Source organism: Saccopteryx bilineata, chromosome 2, assembly GCF_036850765.1.
Source record: "Saccopteryx bilineata isolate mSacBil1 chromosome 2, mSacBil1_pri_phased_curated, whole genome shotgun sequence".
NCBI lineage: Eukaryota > Metazoa > Chordata > Mammalia > Chiroptera > Emballonuridae > Saccopteryx > Saccopteryx bilineata.
The window spans coordinates 126,308,048-126,324,398 of record NC_089491.1 but is presented as its reverse complement, the minus strand read 5'-3'; the positions used below and the strand labels follow the sequence as shown (position 1 = coordinate 126,324,398).

Genomic DNA, 16,351 nt, shown 5'->3' with positions numbered 1-16,351 from the left:
GAGTAAGGAATGGAAAGCACCAACTCGTTGTAGTTGCTTCTCATATGTGCCTTAACCGGGCAAGCCTGGGGTTTTGAACTGGTGACCTCAGCATTCCAGGTCAATCCTTTATCCATTGTGCCACCACAGGTAAGGCAGTGGTGTATATATCTTTGGGAAATGTTTACAAATTTTTCAGGCAGATACACAAAGGAGAGGTTGCTGGGTCATATGGTAATTCCTTTCTTAACTCTTTGAGGAGCCTCCATACTGTTTCCCATAGTTGGAAACAGTTGCACCAGTTAACATTTTCACCAGCAGTGAATGAGTGTGTCTTTTTCTCCACCACTTCTTCAACACTTGTTATCACTTGTCTTGTTGATAATAGCCAATCTAACAGGTGTAAGAGGTATCTCATTGTAGCTTTGACTTGCATTTCCCTAAAAGCTAGTGAAGTTGAACATCTTTTCATCTATCTGTTGGCCATTTTATGTCTTCTTGGGAGAAGTGTCTGTTTAGGTCCTCTGCTCATTTTATAATTGGATTGTTTTGTTTGCTGTTGTGTTGTATGAGTTCTTTATATATTTTATATATTAACCCCTTGTCAGAATTGTTTGCAAATATCTTCTCCTATTTGGTTGGTTGTCTTTTTGTTTTGTTGATAGTTCTTTTGGCTGTGCAGAAGCATTTTAGTTTGATATAGTCCCATTCGTTTATTTTTGCCTTTAGTTCTTTTTTCTTTGGAGTCAAATTCATAAAATCTTCTTTAAGAACCAACGTCTATAAGCTAAGTACCTATGTTTTCTTTTGTGTAATTTATTGTTTCAGGACTTATATTTAAGTCTTTGATCCATTTTGAGTTAACATTTAAATGTAAGACTTTATTTATTCCAATTTACCCTGTTAAACTTGGCTCATGGGTCCAGCATATTAACTTTCAGTCATCTGTAAATTTTATAAACATGTCTCCATTCATCCTGTCATTAATTGTCAAAAATTAAAATTAATTATTCTGCAAATACTTACAGAGAGCATATCATGTACCAGACATCCTAGTATAGGGATTCATCTGTGACAACTGATATATACAGTACCTGGCCTTAAGGAGCTTATCCAAAACAAATGATAAGAATGTCCAAATGATTTTGATGAAACAAAATTAGTTATAAGAGAAAATGCAGATTCATTTATTATAAAATGATATATTGAGAATCAACTAGTAATAGAACAACTCACCTCCATTTTCAAAAGCAGCAATGTCAGTCCTCGGTTTTCTATCCAGTGATGCTTTCATCTCACCTTGCCTTTCAATCAAGCTAAATTTTGTTGGAACTGTAAGTCCATCTCCTAAAATTTTTTTAAAAATAAATTGACATTAATACCCCAGGAACCACTGGGTGCTTACATAAGTTTATGATAGAATTTATAATGATAATAAAAAGCCTAAAAGTTAATGCAAGTATTGTTTACATAATGATATGATGAACAAATACATTTATAAATACATGAATTTTAAAAAAATTATAATGAACGGGAAAGTAGCAAGCAAATTTATTTTCCAACGTGAATGATTATAATGACAATTTTAAAAATTAAGCAATCTAACATTATCGTGTGTATAATCTGTTTAGATTATTTAATGTTTTTATATAATAAATTTGTTATATTTCTTTGTTTCTAGCTAGTCATTATGAACAAATTAAGTAAAAAGTATTAGTATACTATTGACTTAAAGTGCTAATTATACTGTGATAAACAATCCTCACCATTTGTAAAAAAAGAAAAAAAATCTGTAAGTAGTATTGTATCCCTGGTAGTGTCCTGAACTTGATGTTTATACTACAGTTATTTAAGATTTATGTAGAAGCATCAATTCTAAACCTTACTCTCAAACAACTCAAAATAATTACAATTACAACAGGTAGAGTAACAGAGAGAAAGTGAAAAATCACATGTGTAAAATGCTAACATTTGTAGAAATCTGGGCAGAGTATTCATAACTAACTGAAATTATTGTAAAAGAAAAAGCTTTTAAAATATAAAGCAAAAGTGCATATAATTGTCTTTATAATCTACTTTTTTAATATTCGTTGCTACCTTGTTTTCTTTATTTTTGTTTTATTATTGCTTTAGATTTTGTTTTGTTTTTGTCTGGGTAATGTGGGCAATCTTGTCCTTCCCTGTATGACTCCAACCTATCAATTATAATAGTTCTTTCTGATTGTTCTACCTTCCGATAGTGTGTTGCTGCCACCTACCGCCCTGTGTTTAAATGGTTTGCAACATGTGTACTTGTAAGACGGACACTTTAAGCTTTATCTTACACTCATCTCGATTCTGGGAGCAGGTCCTAAGTTGTTGTTTTTTAAAATAGGAAGGAATTCACGTTTCTCCTACTGTTGCAAAACTTGTTTTTCAGTTTCTCCTAACAGCAAGAAAACTACCTAAACTTAAGGCCTCTATGGGTTTTCTCTGAGTTCCTAGTTTTATACCCAGAAAAGAATGTTCATATTTTGCTAAGTGAAAAATGCTCACCAACACCAAAACCCAATTCACCAAACTATAATATACTTGAGAATCACAGCTTTGGAATCATCCACCTGCATCACCCCAGAAGACACTCATTCAATGAACAAATGAACGGTTGTTCTGATACTAACGTCATTCTGTGGATCTCCTTTATGTTATCCCAGGGCTGCGTTGTCCTTTGTACTCATAAGGAAAAATCTACACCTACTTCAAATGGCAATTTATTCTCCTAGACAAACTGGTAAAAGCAAACTATTTAAAAAGCAGCAGCATGGGGTATTTAGTGTCACCATATGCTTATGAAGTTTTCATTTTGTGGCTCCTCTGGGAAAGCTTAATTATAGCTTTTTATATTAAATTTAAGTCATGCAATAAAAACACTTCCTTCTCACTCTCATGTGATGTAGTATTTCTCATTTAACTCTCATTTATATCTTCCTAAAAAATTCACAGCCTTTCACATCAAGTGTCTCTAAGGCATCACCTTGAAATGTTGACATTTAATTCCTTACCTTCTTGCAGATCACTGCCATTTTCCACAGGCTTTTCTAGCTCCTTTTCTGTGGTAGAGGCTATGCTTTTTGGTGATGAATTATCTGGAGGAGTTTGAAATCTATAGTACTCACCTAGACGCCCATAAGAAAAGTAGTGGTTAGTATATTTGTCATCTCAAGTATTAGAAAACCCACAAATGTCTGATTGCTTACCAGATTTATAACACATCTCCTTTATTGCTCTTTTTTCTTCAATTTCTTCAGGTGTCTTTGTCCATAAACTAGAAGCATCTATAGAATATATTTTTTAATTAAATTGTCCCAAAGCCAAATAAGGTGAAAATTTATAAATCAAAATGAAAAATCCCAAATATTGTTCTTGTGGATAGATAACTACTTTTTTTTTTTTTAGTTTTTTTAAATCAATAATTTATATACTGGCAAATACTTCTAATTTTTGTATTTCATACATTAAAAAGAAATGATTAATTCTATATTTTTGTCTTAAGCTGGAGATACAGATTCATATGTTGAGATCATATTTGTTTGGAGGAAGAGACAGGTATGGGAGACATGGAGCTACAGCAGACAAAAACAGGAATGTAGAATCCTATGTATTCCTAAGCACAGAAACTGGGTGGCCTGTAGCCCACAGAAGGACACATTCCAGGACAAAGACAGAGGGAGGGTTTATTTTTCAGCATGTTTATGTGGTTTGTACAAACGTGTTGGCACCACAGTGCTGTAATAATATAAGATAAATAGGGTAGACTGAGAAGAAAAAGAACTGGGTTCTAGCTTTGTTTATACTTTTGCAAGGATTACTTGGAACAATGCAGATGATAGGGTTTTATAAATTATAAACTGCTCTAAGGATTAAATGTGAGACAGATAGATGTAATCATGCAATAAATAGATGGACATATGTATATAAATGTTGAATTATATATAAATTAATTTGTCTCACAGCCATCGTACAACAAAACCTTCCAATCCAAATAATAAGCAACTGTGTATACAGAACAAATTAAATCATAATGAATTTAATATACTTAATAACTTAAAGCTATTTTTTCTAGTAAACACAAATGTAGAAAATCTTATGAGGTTTTTGAATGTGCATTGTAAATCTAAGAAAGAACTTTACTAACCACTTAGCTGCTCTCCTTCCTCTTCCTCTTCTTCAAAGTCAGTTTTTAAAACTAAAGGATGGTGAATGGGTCGGGATATGTTCTCCTGAGGTTTCAGGGGTTCCTGACTCTGGGTCAGGGGTGGTGTTCCTTCCTGAGTTTCTTTCTGTAGTGTAATACCTACAGAGAAAAAGCAACATGGCAGTCTTATCAAAGTATCCAATGATCAAACGTTGTTCTCCTGATTAACTGTATATTTATGAAGAGGCTATTAAATTAAATCACAAAAAAATATCAACATTTTGCTGTAAGGTGTGGAATATTCAGACTCTCAACAGTAATTACAACCATGACGTGGTATATCACACTTTTGGTATAACTGAAAAGTGAGCACAAGCATTCTTATATTCTTACATTAGATTTGTGGAATAAGAGTATAACAAACTAATTACATTATGACAGATTAACAAAGTAAAGCTCATATAAGGCATAGCTTATGAAGGCAGAGTTTATGTGTCCAAAAGAGGAAAAAATCCAACAGTTCTAGTTTTCTGTGCTTGGAGGTAATTACTTGGAAATAAGAAAAATGATACTTTCAAACTTCTCTATTGGCTACACAGGAGTTAGACAGGCCATAGCTCTACTAGATCATGTTCAAATGTTCTTTAACCTTCAAAACTAACCAGCAAATAATAAAGTAATTAGTAAACACATGTGTCTTCTATCATTTCTAATTTAACTACCTTTGTTTTCTAAACCAGTATTTATTTAATCTAGCTAATTATCAGAATCAACTAAAAAAATGTTTCAAAATATCTTTTGTGAAAAAAAAAATCTTTTGTGTCTCTGCTTTTTAACATTCTAATTCAGATCTGGTTTAAAGCCTGGAAATCTGATACTACTGTTTAAATGTCTCAGGTAATTATAAAGCAGCCAAGTTTGGAAACCATTGCCCCAAATCAATGATCATCTAACTGGGGTCCTGCAACTGGGAAACCTTTCAGTAGATATGCCATCCCCATCATTTGAAAGCAATCAATTCTACTCCATATTCTCAATTTCCACATCGATCTTCTCCTTAAAATTGGGTTACCTGAGAACAAGTCTGGGTTCACAATAACCTTTCTCCACTTTACAAAATAAAGACATATTTTTTTATGATTCCAAAATTTACTATAACACATTGCCCAAAGAAAAATTCTCCATTAGTAGTTAATCAAATTACCATGAACCAACAGGGCTTTCTTCATCACCTTAATACATATTTCTACCAGGACAAAATCATAGTGCGGTTGACAGAATAAGGCCACCTTCCTCTCATAACTTGTGGCTGCAGATGGAATTAAGACTACCTATCAGCCTACCTTAAAATTGGCAGATTATCCTGGATTATTTAGGTGGGCCCACGGTAATCAAAAGGGTCTTTAAAAGTGAAAGAGATGCAGAGGAAGAGAATCTGGAAGGGAGATGTGACAGTGAGAACTAGGTCAGAGCGATGCAATGTCACAAGGACTTGACTATCCATTGCTGACTTTGAAGATGGAGGAAAGGGGACATGAACCAAGATGAATACAGAAGACATCCATAAATTGGAAAAGGCAAGGAAATAGATTTTCTGTCAAAGTTCCTAGGAGAAATGCAGCATGGAGACACCTTAATTTTAACTCAAAGAAATCTGCATCAAATTTCTAAATTATAGAACTACAAAATAATAAACTTGAGTTGTTGAAGACATTCAGGTGGTGTTCATTTATATTGGATACACATGGTAAGTGCTATTGAGGTCCAAGTTGGAACATTCAGATTTCAAAACGTTTTTATTTGTTTCATTCATTTCTGGACTATTTTTAAAGAACATATCACTCTTAAGAGATAGTATCACATCAATGAAAAGAGAGCACTAGTAAGAAACTCTAAAGGAAAAACGTGGTTTTGAAGATTTTTATCTATTTTCAATATATATTCCCAAGATTTGTCATTGGCTGTAAAGAAAAGCTTCATTGAATACATTCAAAACCATAAATATTACAGTCACATTTTTACAAAAGCTTTGAGATATAATTCACATGCTGTACAAGTTACCCATTTATAAGTGTACAAGTCAATGGTTTTTAGTATATTCACAAAGTAATGCAACCATCACTCATGTCAATTTCATCACCCGCAAAAGAAACATACCTACTAACATTTATTTCTCATGACTTCCTAATGTCTCTAGCCCTACACAAGTAAATATACTTTCTGTCTCTATGGATTTGCATGTTCTGGATATTGCATGTAAATGGACTCATACAACATGTGGTCTTTTGTACTCGAAATTTCATTTACCACAGTGTTTTCAAAGCCTATCCATGCTGTCACCTAATAACAATACTTTTTTTCAATAGCCAAATAATATTTCATTTTATGAATATACCACAATTTATCTGTTCATCAGAGAATGGACACTTAGGTTGTTTCCACTGATTGTACTGTTATGCATAATGTTGGTATGAACATTTGTGTATACATTTTTGTGAAGATATGTTTTCACATCTGTTGGGTATATACCTAGGAGTGGAATAGCTAGGACATATGGCGACTCTATTTTTAACTTTTTGAGCCAGACTGGTTTCCAAAGCAATTGCACCATTTTACATTCCTAACTACAATGTATGAGGATTCTAATTTCTCTACATCTTTAACATTTTTTATCTTTTTGACTAAACTATCCTAGTGGGGGTGAAATGGTACCACATTGTACATTTTTTTAAAGATTTTACTTATTGATTTTACAGAGAGGAGAGAGACGGACGGAGAGTGAGAAGTATCAACTCATGGTTGCTTCACTTTAGTTGTTCAATGCTTAATTGCTTGTCATATGTGTCTTGACTGTGCAGGCCCAAGGTTTCAAACTGGCAACCTCAATGTTCCAGGTCAATGCTCTATCCACTGCACTATTACAAGCCAGGCAATGTTGTGCTTTTACATAATTAATTTACATATATCTACTGGTTATAATGGTGAGCATCTTTTCATGAGCTGATTGGCTATTTGTATATTTTTGAGAAAGGTCTATTCAGATTCTTTTCCCATTTTTGTAATGGCACTGTCTTTATAATATTGAGTTATAAATTTTTTTAATATATTCTAATTTTTAGTCCCTTATCAGGTAATGATTTGCAAATATTTTCTCCCATTCTGTCAGTATTCATTTCACTTTCTTGATGGTGTTCTTAGAAACACAAAGTTTTCTAATTTTTATGAAATTCAATTCATTTTTTCTTTGGATGCTTATCCTTCTAGTGTCATGAGTAAGAAAGCTTTGCAAAACCTAAGTTTTCTTATAATAATGTTATAATTTTAGCTCTTACATTTTTTTTTATTTAGTCAGAAAGAGAGAGACAAGAAGAGAGATGAGAAGCATTGGCTCTTACATTTAAATCTTTGATCTATTTTGTTAAGTTTTGTGTAGAATACAAGGAAGTAGTTGAATTAATCTTTTTAATGTGGCTATCCAGTTGTCTCAGCACCATTTGTTGAAAATACTATTCTTTCCCTTATCAAATGATCTATGTACCTTTGTTATAAAACAATTTGCTATAAGTTGATTTATGTAAAGATTTAACTCTGATCTTCCAATTTCATCCCACTGATTTACATCTCTATTTTTACATCATTATTGAATGAGATTGATTACAGTATTTTTGTAGTAACTTCTAAATTTTGCAATCATTCTACAATGTTCTTTTTGTTATAGATTTAATTAGATTTCCTATTTTTTCTGGAGTTAAATTTTGGTAGCTTGTACCTTTCTAGAAACTTGTCCATTTTATCTAAATTATTTAATTGGTTAGAATATAGTTGGTCATGGTATTTCCTTATCTTTTTTATTTGTTTAAGGTTGGTAGTATGTCATTTTTTTACTCCTGATTTTAGAAACTTCAGTATTTTTATTGAAGGGGATGTAAAGATTTTCAGTTTTGTTAATATTATCAAAGAACCAACATTTTTGCTTGTCAAATGTTCAGGAGTTTTGAAAACCAATTGATGTTACATTCATAGTTTGAAATCATCCTGGTAGTATTTGCTCAATGGAAATTAGCAGATTCTTTCCCTTTCTTTCCTTCCTCCCTCCATCCCTCTTTTCTTTCCTCTTTCCCTTGCTCCCTCCCTTTCTTCCTCATTTTTTTCCTTCCTTCCTTCCTTCCTTCCTTCCTTCCTTCCTTCCTTCCTTCCTTCCTTCCTTCCTTTTTTCCTTCCTTCTCTTCCTCCCTCCCTCTTTCTTTTTCTTTCCCTCTCTCTATTTTTATTTCCTTCCTTCCTTCCTTCCTTCCTTCCTTCCTTCCTTCCTTCCTTCCTTCCTTCCTTCTTTTCTTCCTTCCTTCCTTTCTTTTTTTATTTCTTTCTTCCCTTTTCCCCTAAAGTGGGGACTGGGAGGAAAACCACTTTTAAACATTTGACAAAACCTCGCTGCTTATGACCAAGAGAGCCTCATTGAGTACACATGATAGAGTGTTATATCATGTCCAGACTGGTTCAAAAATCAACTACTACTTTCTGTGCTTTGCCAATATTCAAAACAAATTCAGTTATTTTCATATAGATGCCATCTATTCTGTCATTATCATGCAATGTTTCCTGCTGTAAATCTCTTGCATCACTAGAACACAAATGCAAAGGCAAAAAATGTAGATTATAAGCCTCTTTTGCATGAATGATTCAATTATTTTTAACCAAATAATTTGTTTTATTCATACTCTCTGGGAATTGGGTACAATTCTTTCTTTTGCTTAAAAGAGGAAAAAAGGTACTTGTTTTTATATAATTCACAGAGCAAAGGTTCCTCTCTATTTTTTTTTCTATATTTTTTACAAATTCTTTAAGAACACCCACATGAAATGGTTTGGTATTAGAACACTGGTAGGTGATTTTAAAATATACTGATTCATCTTTACACTATTCCTGTCAAAAATATTCAATGTAAATATAATTGTGAGGAAACAAATATCCATTTAAAGGATATTCTGCTGAGCAACTGTTCTGAAGTCTTTAAAATGTCATTAGATGGAGGAAAAACAACAGGGAAAGATAGATATCAAAGAGATACGACGATTGGAAAGAAAAAAAAGATGGCTAATTGAATCCTGAGTTAGAAAACAAAACAGACTAGACAACTGTTAAGGCTATTTGGGATGTGGTCTCCGAAACCTGACTGCTTGTTAGAAAAGCAGAACCTCAGGTTCTAGCCTAGACACACACAATCAGACTGCAATTGCAAGATCTCCAGATGATTCTCTTGAATATTAAATTTTAAGAAGGAAAAGATTAGATATTACTATCATTTACCATTGTTAAATTTCCTGTATGTGATAGCCATGTGTAATGTAGTCGTGTAGGAGAATGTTCTTAAATTTAAGAGATACATGCCAAAGTAATTGGGGTTGAAATGTCAGAATATTTGCAACTGATACTTAAATGGTTTCAGAAGGGGGGATTAATATGTATTAGTACACTATATGCATATATATGAGTACAATAGACTGAAAAGAGAAAGTAAATTGACAAAATGTTTATTGCTGAATCTGATGAAGAGTATATGGATGGATATTCACTGAACAATTCTTGCAACTTTTCTGGAGTTTAAATTTTTTTCAGTAAAAAGTAGGAAGAATGAAAGTACATGAATAGCGGGGCTCCCACACTTGTTCGTTTGATCAGTGATCTTGGTGGTGACCTTTGAGTTTTGTGGTTGTTGTTGCTATCGTTGTTTATTGTTGTTGTTTTTAAGCTCCCTAGGTAATTGTAATTGGAAACCAGAGTTAAGAGCCTCTGGATTAGCCAAACAGCAGATGGGGGACCTGGACTTCTGAATATCAGATGATTAAAGGGAACAAGTTCCACTAATGTGTGGCCAGATATAAATGGAAAAAACCGAAAAAGAAACTTTATTTAATGTGAATACGCATAACTCTGAGATTCTAAAAGTAGTACAATGTCTACTATAAATTAAATGAAAAATGGGAGTCTTTTATTAAATGTACATAACCTTAATAATAGTTTCAAAGAAAGGGTACGGTGTAGGGTGGCAGGGACTTCTTCCCTCAGGAGGAGGAAGCCAGATTAGGTCGTCTCACGGGCACATCCATTCCAGTGACCAAAAGGACTGGCTTGGACGTGATATGCCCTATTTAGGTTTCTTTGGGTTTTGTTGTTTTTGCTTTGTGAGAGTTTTAGAGTCAGACAGAAGTGTCTTTGAATTCAGGGCCTGCCACTTAGGAAATGTGTTATCCTTTCTGAAATATTTAGCTTCTCTAGGTCTCATACTCTCTAGGTCTCAGTTTACTCATATATAATGAGAATACTAACTACCTGTTTTGCAGGGTTTTATGATCATTGAATAAAATTAGGCATGCAAAGTGCCCACCAATAGTGCTGCCACATAGAAAATGCTTCTTAATTTAAGAGACTATTCAAAAACACTAAATATGAGATTTTCACATTTCTGATAACCCTACTTCATTTTTAAAAAAATCATCATTAATATTTTAGTTGATACTGTCTTCCCCCCCCCCCAAAAAAAAAATCAAGTCTGTGGAGGTCTCAGACACAACTAGCAAATGTTAGGAATAGAGAACTAATATTTCAGTTAATTGCCTTTATACTTTTTCACTTTTAGAAGCACTATTGATAACAAATAAAAAGAGACATAATGTCCGGTCACCCACTCAAGTGCATTTTGTTTCAAGAGGCAACATTGTATGGGCAATTACTCAACCCTTCTGTACCTCTTCCAACTAGGAAAGAACTGAGCTGAACAATTTTGTTTTCTTTTAATTATTAACAATTAATTGTCTTTCTCTTAAACACCCCCACATTCAAAACTAGTCTTTTGCTGATGCACATATTCAAGTCAAAGTGTTTATTAAACTATTTAAAATCCATTTATTAAGACTATAATTTTACAACACTTAGAATAAAAAGGTGATGTACACTTATCTGTTTAGATGTGACCTTCTAAAATGAGCTAATCCAAGGTTCATTTATAGTAGCCACATAATCGTCCAAGGCATCTCTAAGACACTGACTTAGAATAAATGAGAATCAAATATCCCATTTAATTTTTCATTATAGAATAGCATGGCAATTAGTCAAGGAGATAAAGAATTGCTTCTATATGTCAGCTACTGTGTTTTGAACAAATTTTCCCCTAGCAAAATTTAGGGAATTCATTAAGAGGAACAGTTATTCTGTGTATACTAACCTCTAATATATATGATGCGAGAGAAAGAAAAAGTACCTACCATGCTTGCAAAAAATGATCTAAAGTATACTCATAAATATCTACCTAATTCTTAGAATTATAGCAAATATCAAATGATTTATACTTTCTTAGCTCTATCATTTGGTTTAGCAGCTATTTTCTTTTAAACTTAGAGATGACAACCAGAAGGATTAGACCTCTTTCTAAAATGTCTAGTTTAACAACATCTAAATGAAGACTAATTCAAAAGAGTCCAAAACCTTTATAAATTTGCTAGCAGGTTAAATTTTAAACTGCAAAAAGTTTTATATTCTCAGATAAAAAAATGTTTGCAAGTCTCTTGATAATTGCATGTAGTGTTTAAAGATAACTAATGCAACAGCAAATCAACTAATGAAAAATTGCTACTGGCAAGATCCTCATTCTGGAGGAGCACAGCTGGTGACTTAGATAGCATTGCTGTGGCTCCAACTCATCTACTTAGTGTGGTCCACATGATGGTCTTAATTCCTCAAGCAGAGGCCTTAGAAATGATCACAGATTGCACATTTTAATGTCTAAATTTTATCTTACTTTAACCTGACAGACAAAAATACACTTAAATTGCACAATGCAATGTGAGTCATTACTTATAGTTTGCTACCAAAGTCATTGTAATAATCCCACCCTGAATTTATCAACCACATGCACATAAAGGAGATTTCAGTAGATGTACAGTTTTATAAAGTAATTTTTGTCTAGGGTGAGAAGATTTATGGTCCCAGTTTGGTTAACATGGACCTTGGTGTTCCTGGAAATACTGTAGGAAAATATTAGGTCTGCAAAATATAATCAAATTACAATTTTTGAGGTATTGAAATATTTCAAAAATAAATAGATGATATGGTAGTTCAATACATAATTCACCTGAGTTTGGTAGCTTCCTACAATCTGGGAATTGAATCTGCTTTCCTAGAGCACAAAAATGTGTCTGAACAAGGGGAAACCAGTTGACTGTTTTCAACACAAACCCAAGGGTGAGCAAAAGTAGGTTCACAGTTGTAATACAAACAAATAATATACTAAGAATAAACTCTGCTTTGCATACTCACTCCTGTAAGCCTACGTCTGATAACCCCTGTACATACTGTTCTGAGCTTTCTAGGGTAGAATTGGCCGCTATGTGATAAGTAATACTACGTTCCTATCTTAGGTACTTGGGATTCATCAGCGAACCAAAAAAAAAAAAAAAAAAAAAAAAAAAAAAAAGCCTGCTCTTGTAGAAGATTCATCCTAAAGGAAAGAGTCAGACAAGGAACAAAAGCTGTAGGAAACAGGTAAGTTATATTGTATCTGAGAAAGTTATCACAGATATGGCAAAAATGCAGTTGAGTGAGGCTAGGAAGGTTGGAAATGTGTAGGGAGGAAATGGGAAGACTGATTACATTTCAAAGACAGTGTTCCGAATACACCTCATTAAAAGGTGATTTTTGACTAAAGCCTTTATGGAGTAAAGGAAATAGCCGTAACGATATAAAGAGAAGAGAATATCACGCAGAGACCTAACGAAGAGCACACGAACATACTCTAGGAAAGGAAAGGCAAACAGTGTGGTTGGAGCAGAGGGCACATGTAGAAGAGCTGTGGGAGACAAATTCAGAGGTAACAGAGCATCAGATCAAGGAGAGTCATTTAAATCTCCACAATAATTTCAGAAGTACAGAGTTAGAGAGCTTCTAGGCTGGTGAACATATCCATGTACCAGGAAGGTGGCACACCCCAACTCCACGGAAACAGAAGTTCCCATGCTCCCGCCTTTCCAGACCCTGCTTTATGTACCTCTTCACCTGCCTGTTCACCTGTATCCTTCATGATATCCTCTGTTACATAATAAACTAGTAAACATAAGTAAGAGTACCCACGTTCTGTGAGCTATTCTAGCAAGTGATTCAATTCAAGGTGTGAAATCATGGGAGCCTACAATTTGTAGCCAAGTTAGTTGGGGTAACCTAGGAACCTACTACTTGCAATTGATATCGAAAGTTAGGGTGAGTCTTTTGAGATTTAGCTTGTTAAAATATGAGGGTCTTTTTTAACTCTGATCAGTGTCAGATCGGAATTAAATTGTAGGATACCCAGCTGGTGTCACAGAGAATTGTTTGGTGTGAGTGTGTGTGTGTGGGGGGGGATATCCCACGCGTCTCATGTTAGAAGTGTTGCGAGTTAGTAGTGTAAGAGTAGAGGAAAAACACATAGAAGTGTTTTTCCCCTAAACACACTAACAGAAAGAGGAATAAAGGGCAGAATGAAATTAGTCTTGGTGAATTCAGAACAGATAAGTGGACAAGATGAGGCTGTGTTGTAGAATAAAATATATGTAGAGGGCTCCCCCTTGTCCCCTTTAGATATAAGAAAGGAGGTTTGAGGAAGGAAGATTTTAGCAGCTTATGAATCCAGCTTACTCCCTTTCACAATGCAGGTAGCATACCAAGGAGAAGGGTTTGGCCCAGTACACGAATCTAGTTTTGGCTCCACTGAGAGAAGGGAAAGTTTAATCCAAGAGTCAAGTTTAGCTTGACTCCTGTTCATAAAATTGAGACTTCTAGAAAAGCCAGAAGTTATAATTGGCCCCATAGTCTATATCTAGTAGATGAGAATAATGAAATGTATCCCTACAGAACTTGGCCCAGGGAATGTCTATAGTGTGCAGCCAAATAATTGTCAGTTACACAGTCTACCCTTTCTTTGCTCAGACATTCAGCCTTTGCTTCCCTTTATCTTGAAAAAGCTGGTTTGAAAGATAGTAATTTTACTCTTAGACCATTCAGAAGCAAATTATTAACTAAAGAATTTAGTACAACTTTCCTCATGAAATAAAAGTATATAATACGTAAACCAATGGTGTCAAGTTGATCACTCAGTAGGTGCAAAACATTTATTCTTATAGATTACCATTCAGTAATCATTTATTCATCCTCCATCATCTATCTATACATCTAATTTTACTGATCATCTGTGCTCCATATACTGTGCAAAGTATTGGTAAAGGGAACTAGTTGTGATCCTCATCCTTGTAATGTTTATAGTTTAATGGGGAAGAGAAACACCGATCAAGCTATTAAATGTGTGATGAATATTATGAGGTCAAATTTTTTCAGAAGAATATAACAAGGAGACTTAATTTTTAGTTATCCATTTGCGAAAGATTATCTGAAGTCAAATAGTCAATTTACAAGAGCTGATGCCCGCAAACTGATTTCTAAAACTAATTCATTAGGAGAAATATGATGGCCATAGCAGGAGAGTGAAGTAGCTACAACATCAGGGAAACCATGACATGACTCCCCTCCCCAACTTCTTAAGCAAGGTTCTTGCCACTCACTAATTCAGGGCATAATGTCTTCTGAGCTTCCCCTCAACCCCACCTCCTAACCTAGTGCGAGGTTCACTACATACTAGGATCTCGGTATCTTTTAGTTGGATTGAATTGTGCCACAGCTTTTGCAGCAGTGAAATCTCATTTTCACTACCACTGAAGTCTTAGGAAGAACCACATGTACAACTGCTCTTCTGGAAGCAGAATTGTGCAAAACAGAGCATACCCCTGCTTTCTCTGCCTGTGAAATAAGTGTCTGCACATTCAAAGGGGCAACAGTGAAGCTATGACCTCTAAACTTGACTGCAGTTGTGTGATCCATTGCAGAGACAGTTTCCTTCTACCTAGAAAAGTGAGTAGTCATCTCACTTTTCAGATGAATAAAATCTTCTTTAGATACGCACAGTCAGAGAGAGTTTAACTTGCTCTTTGTTCACTTATTTTATCTTGTTAGCTACTTGATAACTCATTTTAGACTACATCTCACGATTCTTGATCGAATCCTCCAAAACCATCCATTGGCTGTTAAACCACATAACTCACCTTGTCATTTTATTTAATATGTTATTTTATGCCGCTACTCCAAAACCAGATCATAATATTCTATGTTCATGTTATTCAAAAAATGTACTCACTGCTACTTGGTGGCAAAAATAATCCATTGATATTTCGAGGTTTGCTGTGATAAAAGATACAACTGATCTTCACACAGCCAAGAGGCTGGGTTTCCCAGAAGCATGAAATACTGCAGTTTTGCTAGACAAAGGAAATGGGAGAAATGTAATGTAATGACCAGATGTCACAATAAATACCATGTGCTACAACTCAACGCAATGTGACAAAAAGTGCTGCAATTACTGATTTAGGATCCTGTGTGTATTTCCTTGCTTTCAGTGTTTTTAAGTTCTGCTATTTAAAAGATGCAATAGATATACCTAAAACATAGTCTTCCATTTTCCTAAGATTTAAAATTGAGCAAAGTGCAAAATGCTTAAAATTAAGTAGAGGAAAACTTATGTTTTCTTTATTGTATTATAAGAGTATAGTTCAATATTATTGAAAGGGGACCCTTTTAACAAACAATGGTGATGAGTAATTCTACCTGCATTTCCATGTGTCTAAATCTGCAAAGTGGATCTAAACATTTTCCCTCTCTCCATAATGAGCACACAGTGTCACTGCCAAGGGCCTTTTTGCAGTGTCGGAATCGGCACTGGGAACCCTGAAAGAAAAAAGTAAACAGTGTAGAAAACTCAATATATTAATGTTAGTGTTCAACAACAATAGGTTGTTAATTAATTAAAGAAAATATGAAATCAAATTAAAATTTAAAAACACTACAAATATGAAACCATAAATTTAAAATTTAACAAATTTGTCTAATTTTAGTGAGAGGTTGACAATATAATCTAATTAAGTAGTATAACGTGTCACGAGTCACTGATCAAATGTTATTTCTTATTCTTTAATCCATATGGTTTACTCGGGATAAATAGATAAGACCAGATTCTTCTTTTTCTGTGTGTGAGATGAGAAGCATCAACTCATATTTGCATCACTTTAGTTGTTCACTGATTGCTTTTTATACTAAAAAAGCCTTAATAAGAGTGTGCCTTAACAA

General features: G+C 34.1%; 1 protein-coding gene across 1 annotated transcript in view; it reads right to left on the bottom strand.

Annotated features, from left to right (window-relative positions):
• C2H12orf50 (chromosome 2 C12orf50 homolog) overlaps positions 1-15,844 on the bottom strand; it is a 35,057-nt gene extending 19,213 nt beyond the window's left edge. Inside the window, exons 1-6 of the mRNA XM_066254796.1 lie at positions 15,833-15,844; positions 15,366-15,486; positions 4,157-4,312; positions 3,216-3,293; positions 3,021-3,134; positions 1,216-1,326 (exon numbers count right to left, since the gene is read on the bottom strand). Coding sequence (XP_066110893.1) covers positions 1,216-1,326; positions 3,021-3,134; positions 3,216-3,293; positions 4,157-4,312; positions 15,366-15,486; positions 15,833-15,844 — 592 coding nt within the window. The remainder of the gene's footprint in view (positions 1-1,215; positions 1,327-3,020; positions 3,135-3,215; positions 3,294-4,156; positions 4,313-15,365; positions 15,487-15,832) is intronic.
• Between the last annotated feature and the right edge of the window lie 507 nt (positions 15,845-16,351).